General features: G+C 37.5%; 1 protein-coding gene across 3 annotated transcripts in view; it reads left to right on the top strand.

The window, feature by feature from the left end:
- The window catches only part of CSMD3 (CUB and Sushi multiple domains 3), a gene marked incomplete at its 5' end in the record, with an annotated part of 769,714 nt that overhangs the window by 728,148 nt on the left and 27,694 nt on the right, over positions 1-13,872 (top strand). For all 3 annotated transcript variants that reach the window (XM_081996335.1, XM_081996336.1, XM_081996337.1), the window contains 3 exons: positions 1,781-1,954; positions 5,613-5,786; positions 6,038-6,111. In XM_081996335.1, coding sequence (XP_081852461.1) covers positions 1,781-1,954; positions 5,613-5,786; positions 6,038-6,111 — 422 coding nt within the window. The remainder of the gene's footprint in view (positions 1-1,780; positions 1,955-5,612; positions 5,787-6,037; positions 6,112-13,872) is intronic.

Genomic DNA, 13,872 nt, shown 5'->3' on the forward strand with positions numbered 1-13,872 from the left:
TGGTTAAATCTCTGACCAAAATATTTAGAGAGTTATTCTGCCTTGTTGATGAGTGTTGTTTTGTTTTACCTTGCCTTTTTTAGCCCAAAATTCTGATATTAGACCTATATTCATGCTACTACTTCCGTCTCATCTCCAGATTATTGACCTGTATTTCCTCCTTTATTATTCAGCTCAGAAGCTAAAACATACAGATCTTTCTAAAAGAACTAGTCATGAAGCTGTTGGAGAATATGGACAGACTTTTGCTGCTTGGAGTACTTATTTTTACTTACTTTTATTAAAGTGTCACGAAAGTGTGGCAAAAGCTATCATGTCATTTTCTGGGTGAATTGTTTGGTGATTTCCTTTAAAACTATGGACTAGAAACAGAAAGTATAAAAAATAGCACCTTAAAATTTAGATTTGGTTTACAAGTTGGCAAAGGATTATTTGGTAATAGTACTATTTTCACCCAGAATTCTCAGATGTGAATGATTCTGCAGAGCATATTTGTGGTGTGAATATTTGAGATTCTCTCACTGAAGAGCATAATAAGAATAGAGAAATAGTATATTGTGAACCTTCTGCAGATCACATTCAAGTATGTAGTACTCCTGATTCAGTGCCTCTGAATTCTTTTGAGACTGCAAGTTGACAGCTGTCTAAATATAAGTTTAGAGGTTATGAGTGCAGCATTTGATTTCCTCCATTCTTGTGAACTGTGTTCTCTGCTTTAGTTTTAGTCACCTCTTCTCGTTTACCCTGATTATCTCCAGTAAATTAATTCATGCTAGTTTCATTTACTTACTTTCTCTTTTGCTAGCAGTTTCTCCTAACTTTTCTCTTTTTTACCCCTTTTCTCTTTCTCATTAATTCTAGTAACTTTAGCCTAAATTTCCTCCTTTTTTTTTTTTTGATTTAGACTTTTTTTTCATTTAACTTTTTTTATAACCTTTTTCTTTCAGGTCCCAATTAGCATTTGTCTGTTACTCCCCCATTATCCAGCAAATAACACTTTTGTCTTCATCACTACAGTTATGTCTGTTTCTTTCTACTGTCCTCCTGTGGTGTTTTTCAGTCCTCTTTCCTACAACTGAGTAGAAGATCTTTCTATTTTTTCCTGGGAGGCCTGGAAATGAGAAACTATACTGAAACAGCTTCTTCTTGGCCTTCTTAGATGTAGCAACACTGACAATTTCAGGAGGTTGTAAATCCTTACATTTTCTCCCTCTAGCTGGAAACTAGATGCTTTTTGATGAGGAGCTATTCATGAAGCAAATAATAACCAAACTGTGGTACTTAGAAACAGGTTTTTCAAGTCACATTTTGGAACAATCATCCTGGAATTTCATCCCTGGGCATTAATATATCTAGAAAATACCTAAGCTGGTTTACAGGAAGAAAGTATTTGACTATTACCGTGGTAACTAAAGATGATTGTACTCCATTTTGTCTAAACAGACAAACAAAATCATTTCATAGTATACTACCAGACATATCTTAAATGTTGTACACTTCATAGTCTGCACACTGATTTTTAGGTAGTCTTCCTATTTGGTTTGATGCAGCATCCTGTTTTATTTAAGAGTCTTCATCAGTCAGCCACTATCTCCTAAATGGAGGAAACCAGAAGTGTTAAATTCAGGAAATGTGGCAAGAATACAGGAAGGAAGATAGCATGTCCTGACTGTATTGTCCTCTAAAAAAGGTGAAATTAGCACATATGGTTCTTCTAGTAATTGTGTACATGAGGGATATTTACAGCAGCTGGGCCTAATTATTTTGACTATTATTGCAGCTGTTACCTGCCCAACTCCTCCGCAGATCTCTAATGGAAGGTTGGAAGGAACAAACTTGGACTGGGGATTTAGCATTAGCTATGTCTGCTCTCCAGGATATGAACTCTCTTTTCCTGCTGTTTTAACTTGCATTGGAAATGGAACATGGAGTGGTGAAGTACCTCAGTGCTTACGTATGTATTTATTTTATAGTCCTGTATTTCTTTATTCAACAGCAATGTTTTTTCTTCTTTGAAGTTTTCACCTTTTTTTTTTTTTCTTTTCTGCCCCCAGCAGTGGCTCAGTTAATTTCAAACCTGGGACAAATACAATCCTTCTATATTTTCTAAAACTGTAACATAATTTCGAGGTTGAAGAAGACATAAGGGTATCTGTAAATCCTTTGTGACCATATAAGAAGTCTTAAACACAAACACACAAAATATATTACAGGCAATGCATATTGAATGATCCAAGGCAAAACAAGATTAAGAGGTGTTGTTTTGTTTCACATCCAGCTACAAACAGAATGGGGAAACTTCCATTATAAGCAATTTTATTTTCTTATTTCTCATCCTAAGCTTTCTCTGATATCACAAAGTTTTTTTCTGCTGGTAATGTTGACTAGGTCCCAGGGTGATTCTTTGACAACTGTCAGTTTTTCCCCCTACACTAAATTGTTATATGTTTTGTACAGTAAATTTTGTTAACCTGAAAGTTATAACATTATGAGATTTTTATATTGCTACAAATATAATTACAGTAGCAAATGTGGCTTTTTCTTTAGGTTGGTGTCATTCCATTCATTATTTAAAAAAATCCTTTTAAAGAAGTGATTGTGATGCTTCTGAGAGATATCCAATTGATTGCATTAAAGAAGGAGGTTCTGTAGTTATTTGTAGAATAGCTGTACGACAAAAACTCTGTAATGGTCTTGAGCAAGAAGTATAAATGGAAGAGAACAATTTCATTTCCATGGCTTTACAGTTTCTGAAGCTTAATCTGAGCTTGCCAAGCAGCAGAGCTTGTGAGGTAGCTTGCTAAATGTTACAAACTGCAGTTCTCTTTTTCTTTTACTAATTTTTTGCATTCTTCAACACTCCCTTTCAAAAATGTTTTCTGTTTTGGCTATATCTTACTACTATGAAAGCATATCATATAGAAGATCTTCTCCTTTCTTTTTTTCTCCTAATTGTATTCTCATATCATCAACAACAGCTGTTTAGTGCTGATGAAACTGTATGTGCCAGAGCTGTAACACTGTGAAAGGCATTGTTACCGGAAGAAAAAAAAAAAAAACAAAATTTGTTGTTTAAGTTCTCTAGATGGAGCTCTTCTGGAGTCCGCTGTATTATGAACATCAAAGACCATGAAACTTGATTTTAAACATTTGTTGTTGATTGTAATATCGTGTTCTTACATTCGTTTTTTGGATACCTCAAGCTATTTATCATCTTTGAGTTCGGAATACTCAATACTGCAATATGCTCTGAAAAAGGGGCTCCAAGTTTAAACTTTTTAAAAGGTATAGTTAGCACAGAATGCTAACATTAAAGGCTGTTTCATGCAGAGATTACATTAAACTGAATGTTGTTGATGTGCAATGGTTACTCATTGGCTTGCAAGAGAAACCAATTGGCAGCCAGTGCTTGTCAAAGAGCTTAAATTAGCTGCCATCTGGCAGAAACGAGAGGGATCTGGTGAAAGTCATTTTCAATGAGCAATCTTCAAGCAGTTCTTGACATCAGAAATTTAGTTTCAAGTTGGGTTCCATAGAGCCTGTACCTGAAGATATGCAAGTTATAGTTATAACATGGAATGACTATTCAGAATGGAATATGGTTATGTCTTTGAGTATTTGTCATCAATGACCTATTAAATTTGTCTGCTCAATTAGTCATATAGTAATTTGAGTAAAGGACTGCTGTCTTTATAAGCATGGCAATAGCTGACAAAAAAAAAAAACCTGAAAATTCCTAACTACAGATATAACTTGCTGTTAATCAGTTAAATGTCTTTGAAGAATGAGAATAGCCTCACAGCCTCAGTGCCAGAGCTCCATGGCCCTGTCTCTGCTAAAGGCTGTCAGAAGCCTTAGGAGATATTTCCATAGGGAGTGCGAGCACTCAGAGCTTCCAATTTGCTGCAACTTTAGTTTGTTCTGTGGTCCCCTGTTCCAGTACCAGAGGAAAACTGCTGTGGTTTATCACGGTGCCTGGTTTCCATGGTTACTTGTATAGAAGGCAGATATTCAGTAGCTATTCAATGATTGGGTAAAGTTGACTAAAAACTAAGTGGTGGAATTTACTTGGTTTTAGAAAAAAATTAATAAACTTACAAAACCATTTTTTTAATGTGAAGTTTTCTTTTTCCTGGAGAGTGGTTGCTATTTTGTTGGTACAAAGATCTGTTCAGGAGAAATTTCAAGCCTCTGTGTTAAAAATCTATAAGTGCATCATATCTTTTCAAATGAGGATTTCCACAGAATTTTCTAGTGAAAACATAAATTACAACCATGATCACACAACAAGTTTCGCTGTGTGGCACTATCCCCAGTTCATATATCTTTTCAGAGTTTGACCTATAATTCTGCAAACAGTCCCATTCTACTTAAAGCCATGAAAATGTATACATTTCTAGTATGTTATAGATTAAGCCCTTTTTCTTCAACAATATGTGTGTGCATGGATTTCCCATACAGTCTGTAGAGGTAGAGGACAGGAACATTTTATGTGAGCAGGACCTTTGGAAAGCTTAAAGCATAGGAGACAAACGTAGAGGTATTAAAAATGTATTTTGAAGGCAATTGTTTAAGAAATGTAATTTATATTTTGTTTGTAGAGGAGAAAGATGGAGGAGAAAGTTCTGCTGTCTGTACAACATGCTTTTTTAGAAATGTGTCATTGCACACATCTGGGTTAGTGGGGGTTTTTGTGTGTATTACAACATTTTCTGTTTAATATGAAATTAGACTGTACATTATTGGAATTCATGGTTTGTTGGGGAATAATCTAGTGTGATGGCACAGAGTTTACTATAGCTAATTGCATTTCCTGAATCAATTATTCAAAATCCACCTTCTGACAATAATCAGTACTTTATACTTCAGAAGAAGGCCAGTAAATTTTCCAGCAGTGCATTTGCTTAGTTATGCTATGCTATAGACATAAGGAATCTTTAGGTGAGAGGTATAAAGTAAAAAGATCAGTTCAAGAATATGTTCTTATCAGTCAACTTTATCCTGCCTAATAACAGCTTATTAATATTTGACTTCTAGATTGCTGCTGAAACTTTTTTTTTGTTAGCTGTACTAACTTTCAAGCGTTGTACTTCCATACATACCAAATCTTATTTTTCAGTGAAGGATGAGGAAGTAATAATTTACAGCTCCTAAAATCAGTCTGACAAATCCTTTAATCATACAAAAATGTTGAGCACTGGGTAGATGGCAGAAAACAGGAAGGGATGGGAGACTGACATGAAGGTTTGGTACACTCTCTGATTGCTCTCTATAGAAAGATTTTCAGATCGATGTGGTTTGAGTCAGGGGTGAATCGTGGATATTTGTGCCTTAATGAAGTTGTGTAACATTTAGTGTCAACTTCAAGCTACTGACCAAGCCTACTATGTAGACATTTTGAACAGCTACCAAAACTACTGCAAACTGAAGCAGACTAAAGATTGGCTATCTAGTCTCTCTTTGAACTCCTATTAAATGTTTCTCTATTTGACCTGTGTTTAATGAAATAAATATAAAATTTGGAGTAACTGCTTGACTGAGTTCAAGTAAGTGTTATTTTTTTGTATTTTAAGAAATAACAAGTTCCATTCCTATCATGTCTTTTCTCACAGCAAAGTTTTGTGGTGACCCTGGAGTACCTGCTCAAGGGAAAAGAGAAGGTAAAAGCTTCATCTATCAGTCAGAAGTCTCTTTCAGCTGCAGTCCACCTTTTATTTTGGTTGGCTCCAACACCAGGATTTGCCAAGCAGATGGCACATGGAGTGGTTCTTCTCCTCGATGTATAGGTAAGGTTACACCCATATTACCAAAATTTCTTGAAATGCTTATTATTTCTTTTCTTGCTAAGTCAATCTAGGAATTTTCAGCTATTTTGAATTATCCTGATGTTATTCTATATTCTCTAAGAATCAAGTCACTTAATTTTCGTTTCTGTCATTGGCTTATTGCATGTTGTTGAACAAGCTTAATTTTGTGATGCATTCATGTATTTCATTAAAATACTGTAATTGGGTTTGTCTGTAATTTTTTTTTTAAGAACCCACTCGCACAGCATGTGAAAATCCAGGAGTCCCAAGGCATGGGTCACAAAACAACACATTTGGCTATCAGGTAGAGTAGACTATTTTTTATGAACTTGTGTATTAAAATATTTTTATAGTACCTCAAAGTCTAGAAACTTCTAATTAGAGGTCCAGAAACTGCTCATGCCTTGTAAAAGCTGGTTGCTGGGGGCTTGCTGTGTTTCCTTATTTCTAGCTGTTGGATTACATTGACCTTGTGTCCCTATTAGCAATGCACTATGTGAAACCCTGGTGATCAAGTTCTGCTTGGTTTCATCTTGAAGGAGTTCAGTACCTCCCCACCAATACATAAGTGCTCTCTACTGTTTGTCAAGTAGACTTTTCCTCCCTAAAAGTGTGTATACTGTGTGCGAAACTGCTAGTGTAGACATATTCTAAAAAACTGATTTTTTTTTTTTTTTCCTGAGAGAAATTCTGTTGTTACATTTGGAAATTATGTGACCACAAATGAATCAGAGTCACAAAGGCTGGCAGGTGCCTCTGAGAAACTTCTAGTCCAACTTCCCTTCTCAAAGTAAGGTCAGCTAGAGCAGGTTGATCAGGGCTGTGTCCAGGCGGTTTTGAGTATTTCCAGGGATGGAGACTCCACAGCCTCTCTGGACAACCTGTTCCAAGTTGATCATCTTTATAGTGAAAATCTTTTTTCTTATTTTTAAAAAGAATTGCCTGTTTCAATTTGTGCCTATTTCCTCTTGTACTATCCCTGGGCATCACTGAAAAAAAGTCAGTCTCTCTTGTCTTTCCTGCCCCCATTAAGTTTTAATACACATTGACAAGATTCCCCTTGAGCCTGTTCTTCTTGCAGGCTGGACAACGCCAGCTTTCAGCCACCCCTTGTATACCAGATGCTCTATTCCCTTAATCACCTTTGTGACCTGTCACAGGTCTCAATGCAGTATGTGACTGTCTCTCTTGCACTGGTGAGCCCAACACTGGACCCAGCACCCACTTGTGTCTCACCAGTGCTGAGCAGAGGGGAAGAATCACCTCCCTCAATCTGTTGGCAAAGCTTTGCCTGATGTGACCCAGGAGGCTGTTGATCACCTTTTCTATAAGGGTGTGGTGTGGCAAATGGCATTTGCACATGCTTCTGTTGGAAACAGAATTGTGAAATTGAAAATGCTGCAGAATTTCTGATTTTCTGAATCACACAAAACAGCAACATCAGTGAGATGGTTTCATGGCTAAATGTTGTACAGAAGCAAAAATGTGCCCTATAACTTGCTAGGAATTTGATAAGGCAGCTGCAAACAAACTGAGAGAGTCTAAACTATTCTGCTAGATCTGTGTTTGGTGTCAAGGCTGAAAGCTCCAGATATGTGAAGAGGACTAAGCAGAAGAGTAAGCTAGTAGCTCCCTGGTTGTATGTGGTGCCTGTCTAGTATCAGGAGTTAAATAAAATCAAAGAATAATTTGGGTTGAAAGGGACCTTTTTAGGTCATCTAGTCCAACACCCTTGCAATGAGCAGGGACATCTTCAACTAGAGCAGGTTACTCAGAGCCCCAGCCAATCTGACCTGGAATGTTTATAGGGACGGGCCATCTATCACCTCTTTGGGCAACCTGTGCCAGTGTTTCATCACCCTCATTTGTCAAAAATTTCTTCCTTAGATCTAGTCTGAATATACCGCCTTTTAGTTTAAAACCATTATCCTTTGTCCTATTGCAATAGGCCCTGCTTAAAAAGTCTGTCCCCATCTTTCTTATAGGCCCCCTTGAAGTACTGGCAGGCTGCAATAAGGTCCCCTGGAGCCTTCTCTTCTCCAGGCTGAACAACCCCAACTCTTCCAGCCTGTCATCACAGGAGAGTTGTTCCATCCCTCTGATCATTTTTGTGGCCCTCTTCTGGACCTGCTCCAACAGCTCCATGTCTTTCCTGTGCTGAGGGCTCCAGAGCTGGGCACAGGACTCCAGGTGGGGTCTCACCAGAGTGCAGTAGAAGGGCACAATCACCTCCCTCAACCTGCTGGCCATGATTCTTTGGATGCAGGGCAGGATATGGTTGGCCTTCTGGGCTGTGAGTGCACATTGCCATCTCCTGTCCAGCTTTCCATCCACCAGTACCCCCAAGTCCTTCTTGGCAGGGCTGCTCTCAATCCCTTGATCCCCCAGTCTGTCTTGATACCGGGGGTTACCTCGACTGATAAAAACTGCAGATTGATAGAAATGCAAGAAAGAGTTGATTGAAATTTGAACAGATTACAATATAAAATTTAGTTTTTAAAAGTAGAGGTTGTAGCTAAAAAGATTTCAAACTTTCATGGCCAAAAATTTCTCTGTTTTGTCATTTTGGTGGCCTTTATGCAATATTCCTCCTGCTTAGCTCTCAAAGAGCCTAGAGACCATACAGGAAAAACATGGACAGGCGATGGGGGAAGAGAGGTAATCTGATTGATGGTATCCAGCAAATCAATGGAAAAAATTATGGTATAAAAGCTGAATCCTCCTGCAAGTAAAACAGGAGTGAAAAGGCAATTATAGTTTAACCTCCCTGGTCACCCATGCTCTTCCCAAGGAGATCCTTCTTGTCACATAGGTATTTATAACATGCAGTCTGTGATTAGACTTTGAGGGACTAAGCTTCATGAGATGAATAAAGAACAGTAATACAATTATGTAATTTAATTTTAGAGTATATTTCATATAGAAACATGACAAGTGTCCTGTCTCCATTAGTCCTGGAAAGCGTGTCCTTGATTTCAATACTGGCACTGATGCTGCAAGAGCAGCAGCAAACAGGTAGCAATATGGAGAGCCAGGCTCTCTGCTCTACCTAGAAGCACGCAACAGCTTAACAGAACTGCTGCCTAACAACATCTCCTCTAAACAGAGGTAAATGCAGGCCACAGCCAGGGACTCTGATGCCTTTGCGAGATGTCTGATGAAAAGTATGTCTCAGAGACGTGGCCTTGTGAACCTTTCCTCCAATTTCTCCTAGACAGCATTAAATACGAGCAGCCACTGTCACAGGGGATAAATATCCAAAACAAATAAGGAACAGAGCACTCAGCACAAAGAAGGTGCTTCTCTAGCATCACTGCAAGGACATGCCACCTCCTGAGATGTGAGAGAAAAGAAAAGGCATCAAAAAACTGATGGAAGTTTTTTTGGGAAGTGATTGTGCCCCTGTACTCGGCACTGGTGAGGCCGCACCTTGAATCCTGTGTTCAGTTTTGGGCCCCTCACTACAAGAAGGATGTTGAGGTGCTGGAGCGTGTCCAGAGAAGGGCAACAAAGCTGGTGAGGGGTCTGGAGCACAAGTCTTATGAGGAGCGGCTGAGGGAACTGGGGTTGTTTAGTGTGGAGAAGAGGAGGCTGAGAGGAGACCTTATCGCTCTCTGCAGCTACTTGAAAGGGGGTTGTGGTGAGGTGGGTGTTGGTCTCTTCTCCCAAGTAACGAGTGACAGGACGAGAAGAAATGGCCTCAAGCTACACCAGGAGAGGTTTAGATTAGGAAAAATTTCTTGATTGAGAGGGTGGTCAGGCATTGGAACAGGCTGCCCAGGGAGGTGGTAGAGTCACCATCTCTGGAAATGTTCAAAAAACGTGTGGATGTAGTGTTTCAAGACATGGTTTAGGGAACATGGTGGTGCTGGATTGATGGTTGGACTTGATGATCTTGAAGGTCCTTTCCAACCTTAGTGATTCTGTGATCTTTGGGTTTTCAAATTGTGCTAGATCACAATCATATGTGAGTGATAATATGATTGTCTCTGTTTTCTCCAGGGAATGCAGTGCAGTTTCATGCCAAGATAGAATATTCAGGGGCAGTCCTTGGGCTAACTTCCTTTGGGTATAATACAATGTTATGCTAGAGGGCAACTCTTTATTCAGCTGTGTAAGAAATGAATCATTGCAGTGAGCATTTTCTACAATTTTATTGTCACAGTTTCTCTGACATATTAATGAGCTTTCTATCACCAAAGAAGCTAATGCTGACTTTCTCATTTGTGGTGTAGTTGTTGTAGTTGTGAATGAAAGCATCACCCACAGCTAGAATGGAACTGTCAACTGAACAGGCAAAATAATTCAACTGATATATAATTTCTAAAATAAGTGTAGCTACTGGCAGTATTTATAACCTTGATCCCACAGTTGTAAGGTTAGTGCCTATCAGATTTAAAGTGTATGAGCTATAGTCTCCTTACCTAGCCAGCAACTTATCGTCATGCTCATGTAGAAAATTTGTTTTTATATAGTAACCAAATGTCTGCATGTAATTTCTAGTTACTCTAAATATGATTGCTTAGTTAATACAGAACAAGGTAGGAGTATCATTCGTACAGCTGAAGCTGAGTTTAGCTGTTTACTGGGTGGAAACAACAGTGAAAATCATCAGGTCCAATCAAGCTGTCTGGAGATCCTGGACAGAAATACTACATTACTGTATATTCAGTAATGTCATAACTCATTTAAACCACAAACATATTATAAATTAATTTATATTATGCTATAATTAACTTCCTATATGAATGGTATAGACTTTTTCTTCCACCCATAACAGAAAGGTAAAGAATAGTTCTAAATTATACCAAAATACTGAAGATGAGATGGCTTTGATTTTTCTTTTCCCCGATAGATCTGTTGTCTACATTTTAAACAATAGACAAAAAAAGCTTATGCAAAATTAAGCAGCTGCAGTTGGCAAACGTGTAACAACGAGTTGTTACTGTTGAATATATAAGATGGATTTCTGACTCTAACCCAGGGTGTTTTAATTGTTTTTCTCATTTGGTGCTTTGGTGTATTTTGTGGTTTTTTTTTTTTTTTGTGACTTGGTTTTGGTGGTTGTTTTTTTTAACTCTCTTAAATACTTCACATTTAAACTAATATTAATAGGGTCACTTAAGTGGCTTAATTGGTAAGTTTTAAATTTATGTCTCTGTCTCATGAAAAAAATCAAGCTGTAGCCTTACAGTAGAATTCAAGTCTTCATATGTGGAGTCCTATTTTAGATGCTTTTCAACAAATGACAATATCTTCTCTTTTACCTGACTATATCCTGACTGTCATTTGCTTTTCCCAATACTAATGTCAAGTCATAAACTTCCACAGCACTGTTTTGTTGTTCTTGTTGTTTCCTCTACTCTTGATTAACTGTTTCCCTACCTCATTGATTGCATTGAATGTTCAGGCATATACAACATAATCCCAGGTTTGACTGAAAGGCATATCAAAACCTGACCTCTTAGAACCTACGCTAACAAAAGCACAGATATCACAACCTCACATTTAAATGGAGTCCCAGCTGTTAAATAGGAGATTTGTAACAAAGAGGTGACAGAACTTTTCATGATTTTTATTGTTCAGTATTGAATTCAGCAGGTAGAAGCCGATCAGGTGGTTCTGTGTTCAAATAACATCAAAACACCAGTTTAGTGCTAGTTGGATATCAGGCATGGCATGTAAATGAGGAGCATCACTTGCTTTAATTGTTATGAATATGTACTTCTAGCATGTTTACCTTTCATTTGAGTATTTTTTAATTTGACAAATCTACCTTGAGTGTGTTACAGTGAAGACAAAATATCTTTAGAACTTAGTGAATACTGACTTCATCTGTAATCTGGAAAATAAATTGTTCCTTGGAAAGAAACTGTGGTTTTCAAATATTTCTTCAGATATATTGCTGCTAACATAGAAAATTGCTTATAACACCTTCACTATAAGCTATTGTAACACAAGATACTAGAGAATTGAAGAAAGTTTAGAACTGCTTAGACCAATCAATCATATATATGAGATTTATTGCTCTCATACTTTTCCAACATATGTTTTTGTAGAAATTTAACTATTTTCCCCTACGTTAAAGCCTGAAGGGAGCCAAATGACAGTCTGAATTTAGAAAGGAAAATAGCCACACACTACAATAGTGATAGCCCTGTGTTAGTCCTTGGGTTCTCTTTTATGAAATGCCACATGAAACTTGATCTTCAGATGTGGAACAACCTTGCAAATAATCTCCTTCTGTGAACGTAATGCTTGTAAAAACTTCAGTGTTGATTGACTTGTAGGATGAAATTCCTAGGGAAGTGCTGTACTGCCACAGTATAGCTGTCTCCATTAGCACAGTTGGCATCATCACTGTGTCAATGAAAATGTAATTTAAGCCTTATCAGACAACACGTAATTTTCCCACTTCCTTCTGCTTCTCAGGATCCTGAGGTCTGTGGCTTCAGCCTGGTGTCAGTGGGGGATGATAGTGTCAGAATTTGGAGTGCTTCACTAGCAGGAATGTGATATTGACTTTTTTTCCTTTTTTTTTTTTTTGTCTTTGTCATTCTTGATGCACCTGGGTTTATTTATAATGTTTCTAAAAGACTTTTACACCACTCACACAGCAGCTCCACATTATATTTCAATCTACTCCGTAAGGCCCTTTTTACCTATGTTAGATACTTGTTCTTTTTCATTCCTGAAACCTGATTCTGTCCATGTCTGCATTCCTTTAAGTGACTGTGGCTGAGTTGTTCACAGCAATGGGGTCTCTAGTGCCAAACCTGTGCCACATTTCTTATCATACCCACAGCTGTAGTCTTCCTCACAATATCCTGTGTCTCCATTTCTCAAGGCCTTTGCTATCATTCCAGTGCCAGGCCTGTATTTTGCTTTACCACAACATTGTTGTGGTAAATAGCTCATTCTGCACATAATAACTTCTTGTTACTTCTATAGATATAAAGCTATGTTTGTACCATGCAAAGATAAAGGAAGGCATAAAAATTATTCATAGCCACCCGATCGCAAGAAAATTTGAAGTTACAGCTAAACCAAGTTTTAAAAAAAAAACCCACAACAAAACTCCAGGCAGCTCAAGACCTTTTTGAAGGAAGTCTGGCAAGCCTCTGTCCAGAGGTCTTGCAAACTCAATGGCCTGTTACTAATAGTGGCAATACTGTATTACTGGGCTACCAAACTACAGATACGGCAAAGACTTAGTGAGTTGTGTTTTCATTCACTTAAAATATGATGTTAAAAGGTAGCAAAGAGAAATAACTGATGTTCCCTCAGCCTCTTGATCCTTTGGCATGAATTGCTGGGGAGGAAGAAGCTTGTTAGAGTATCTGCATGTTCTTTGGTAAACTGAAGTCTAAAAAATTGATTGTAGAATACCTCATGAAAGTTAGAAATATATTTTATTCATATAAGGAATATAAGAAATATTAAGGATAATAATTTATTATTATATTATAATTTTGGTGAAACAAATGTATCTAGAGTACTATTCTATTCTATATCAATGGATGCAGGTTGATATTTATGCATTTTCTTCTCAGATTGCTATTTATTCTGTTAGAGAATAGCAAATATATGGTCTTTGGTTCTTAGTGAAAGCAAAAGTTAGTGAAGTTGATTTTGGGAATATTCAAACCATAACAGACACTATGGAAAAAGCAGCCGTGGAACAGAGATGATCAAGCAGTATATACAAAGACATCTTTTTTTTTTCAGGATTGGATGCACACACTCTTCCACATAGAACAGTTCTTACCCAAAACCAGAGACTACAAGGAGCAAAGATATTTCAGCTGTTTCCCGAGCTCTCCCCAGTAGTGTTTTTATTCAATGTATAACAAAAAATTCGAACAAATCAGAACATCTCAAGACTGGGAATTTTTTAAGACCATAGAAGGCTGTATTGTAGCGCCACCTGGTGCCTCTGGCATAGCCGTATTGCAAAATCGACTTCCTGAAAAGGAATTTTTTAATTACTTTTAAAATTATTTTTAATAATTACATATTGCTTGCAATCTTTTTTGTTTTTTCTTTAGGAGCAGGGAGCCTCATT

The sequence above is a fragment of the Phaethon aethereus genome, assembly GCF_964289735.1.
Source record: "Phaethon aethereus genome assembly, chromosome: 2".
Taxonomy (NCBI): domain Eukaryota; kingdom Metazoa; phylum Chordata; class Aves; order Phaethontiformes; family Phaethontidae; genus Phaethon; species Phaethon aethereus.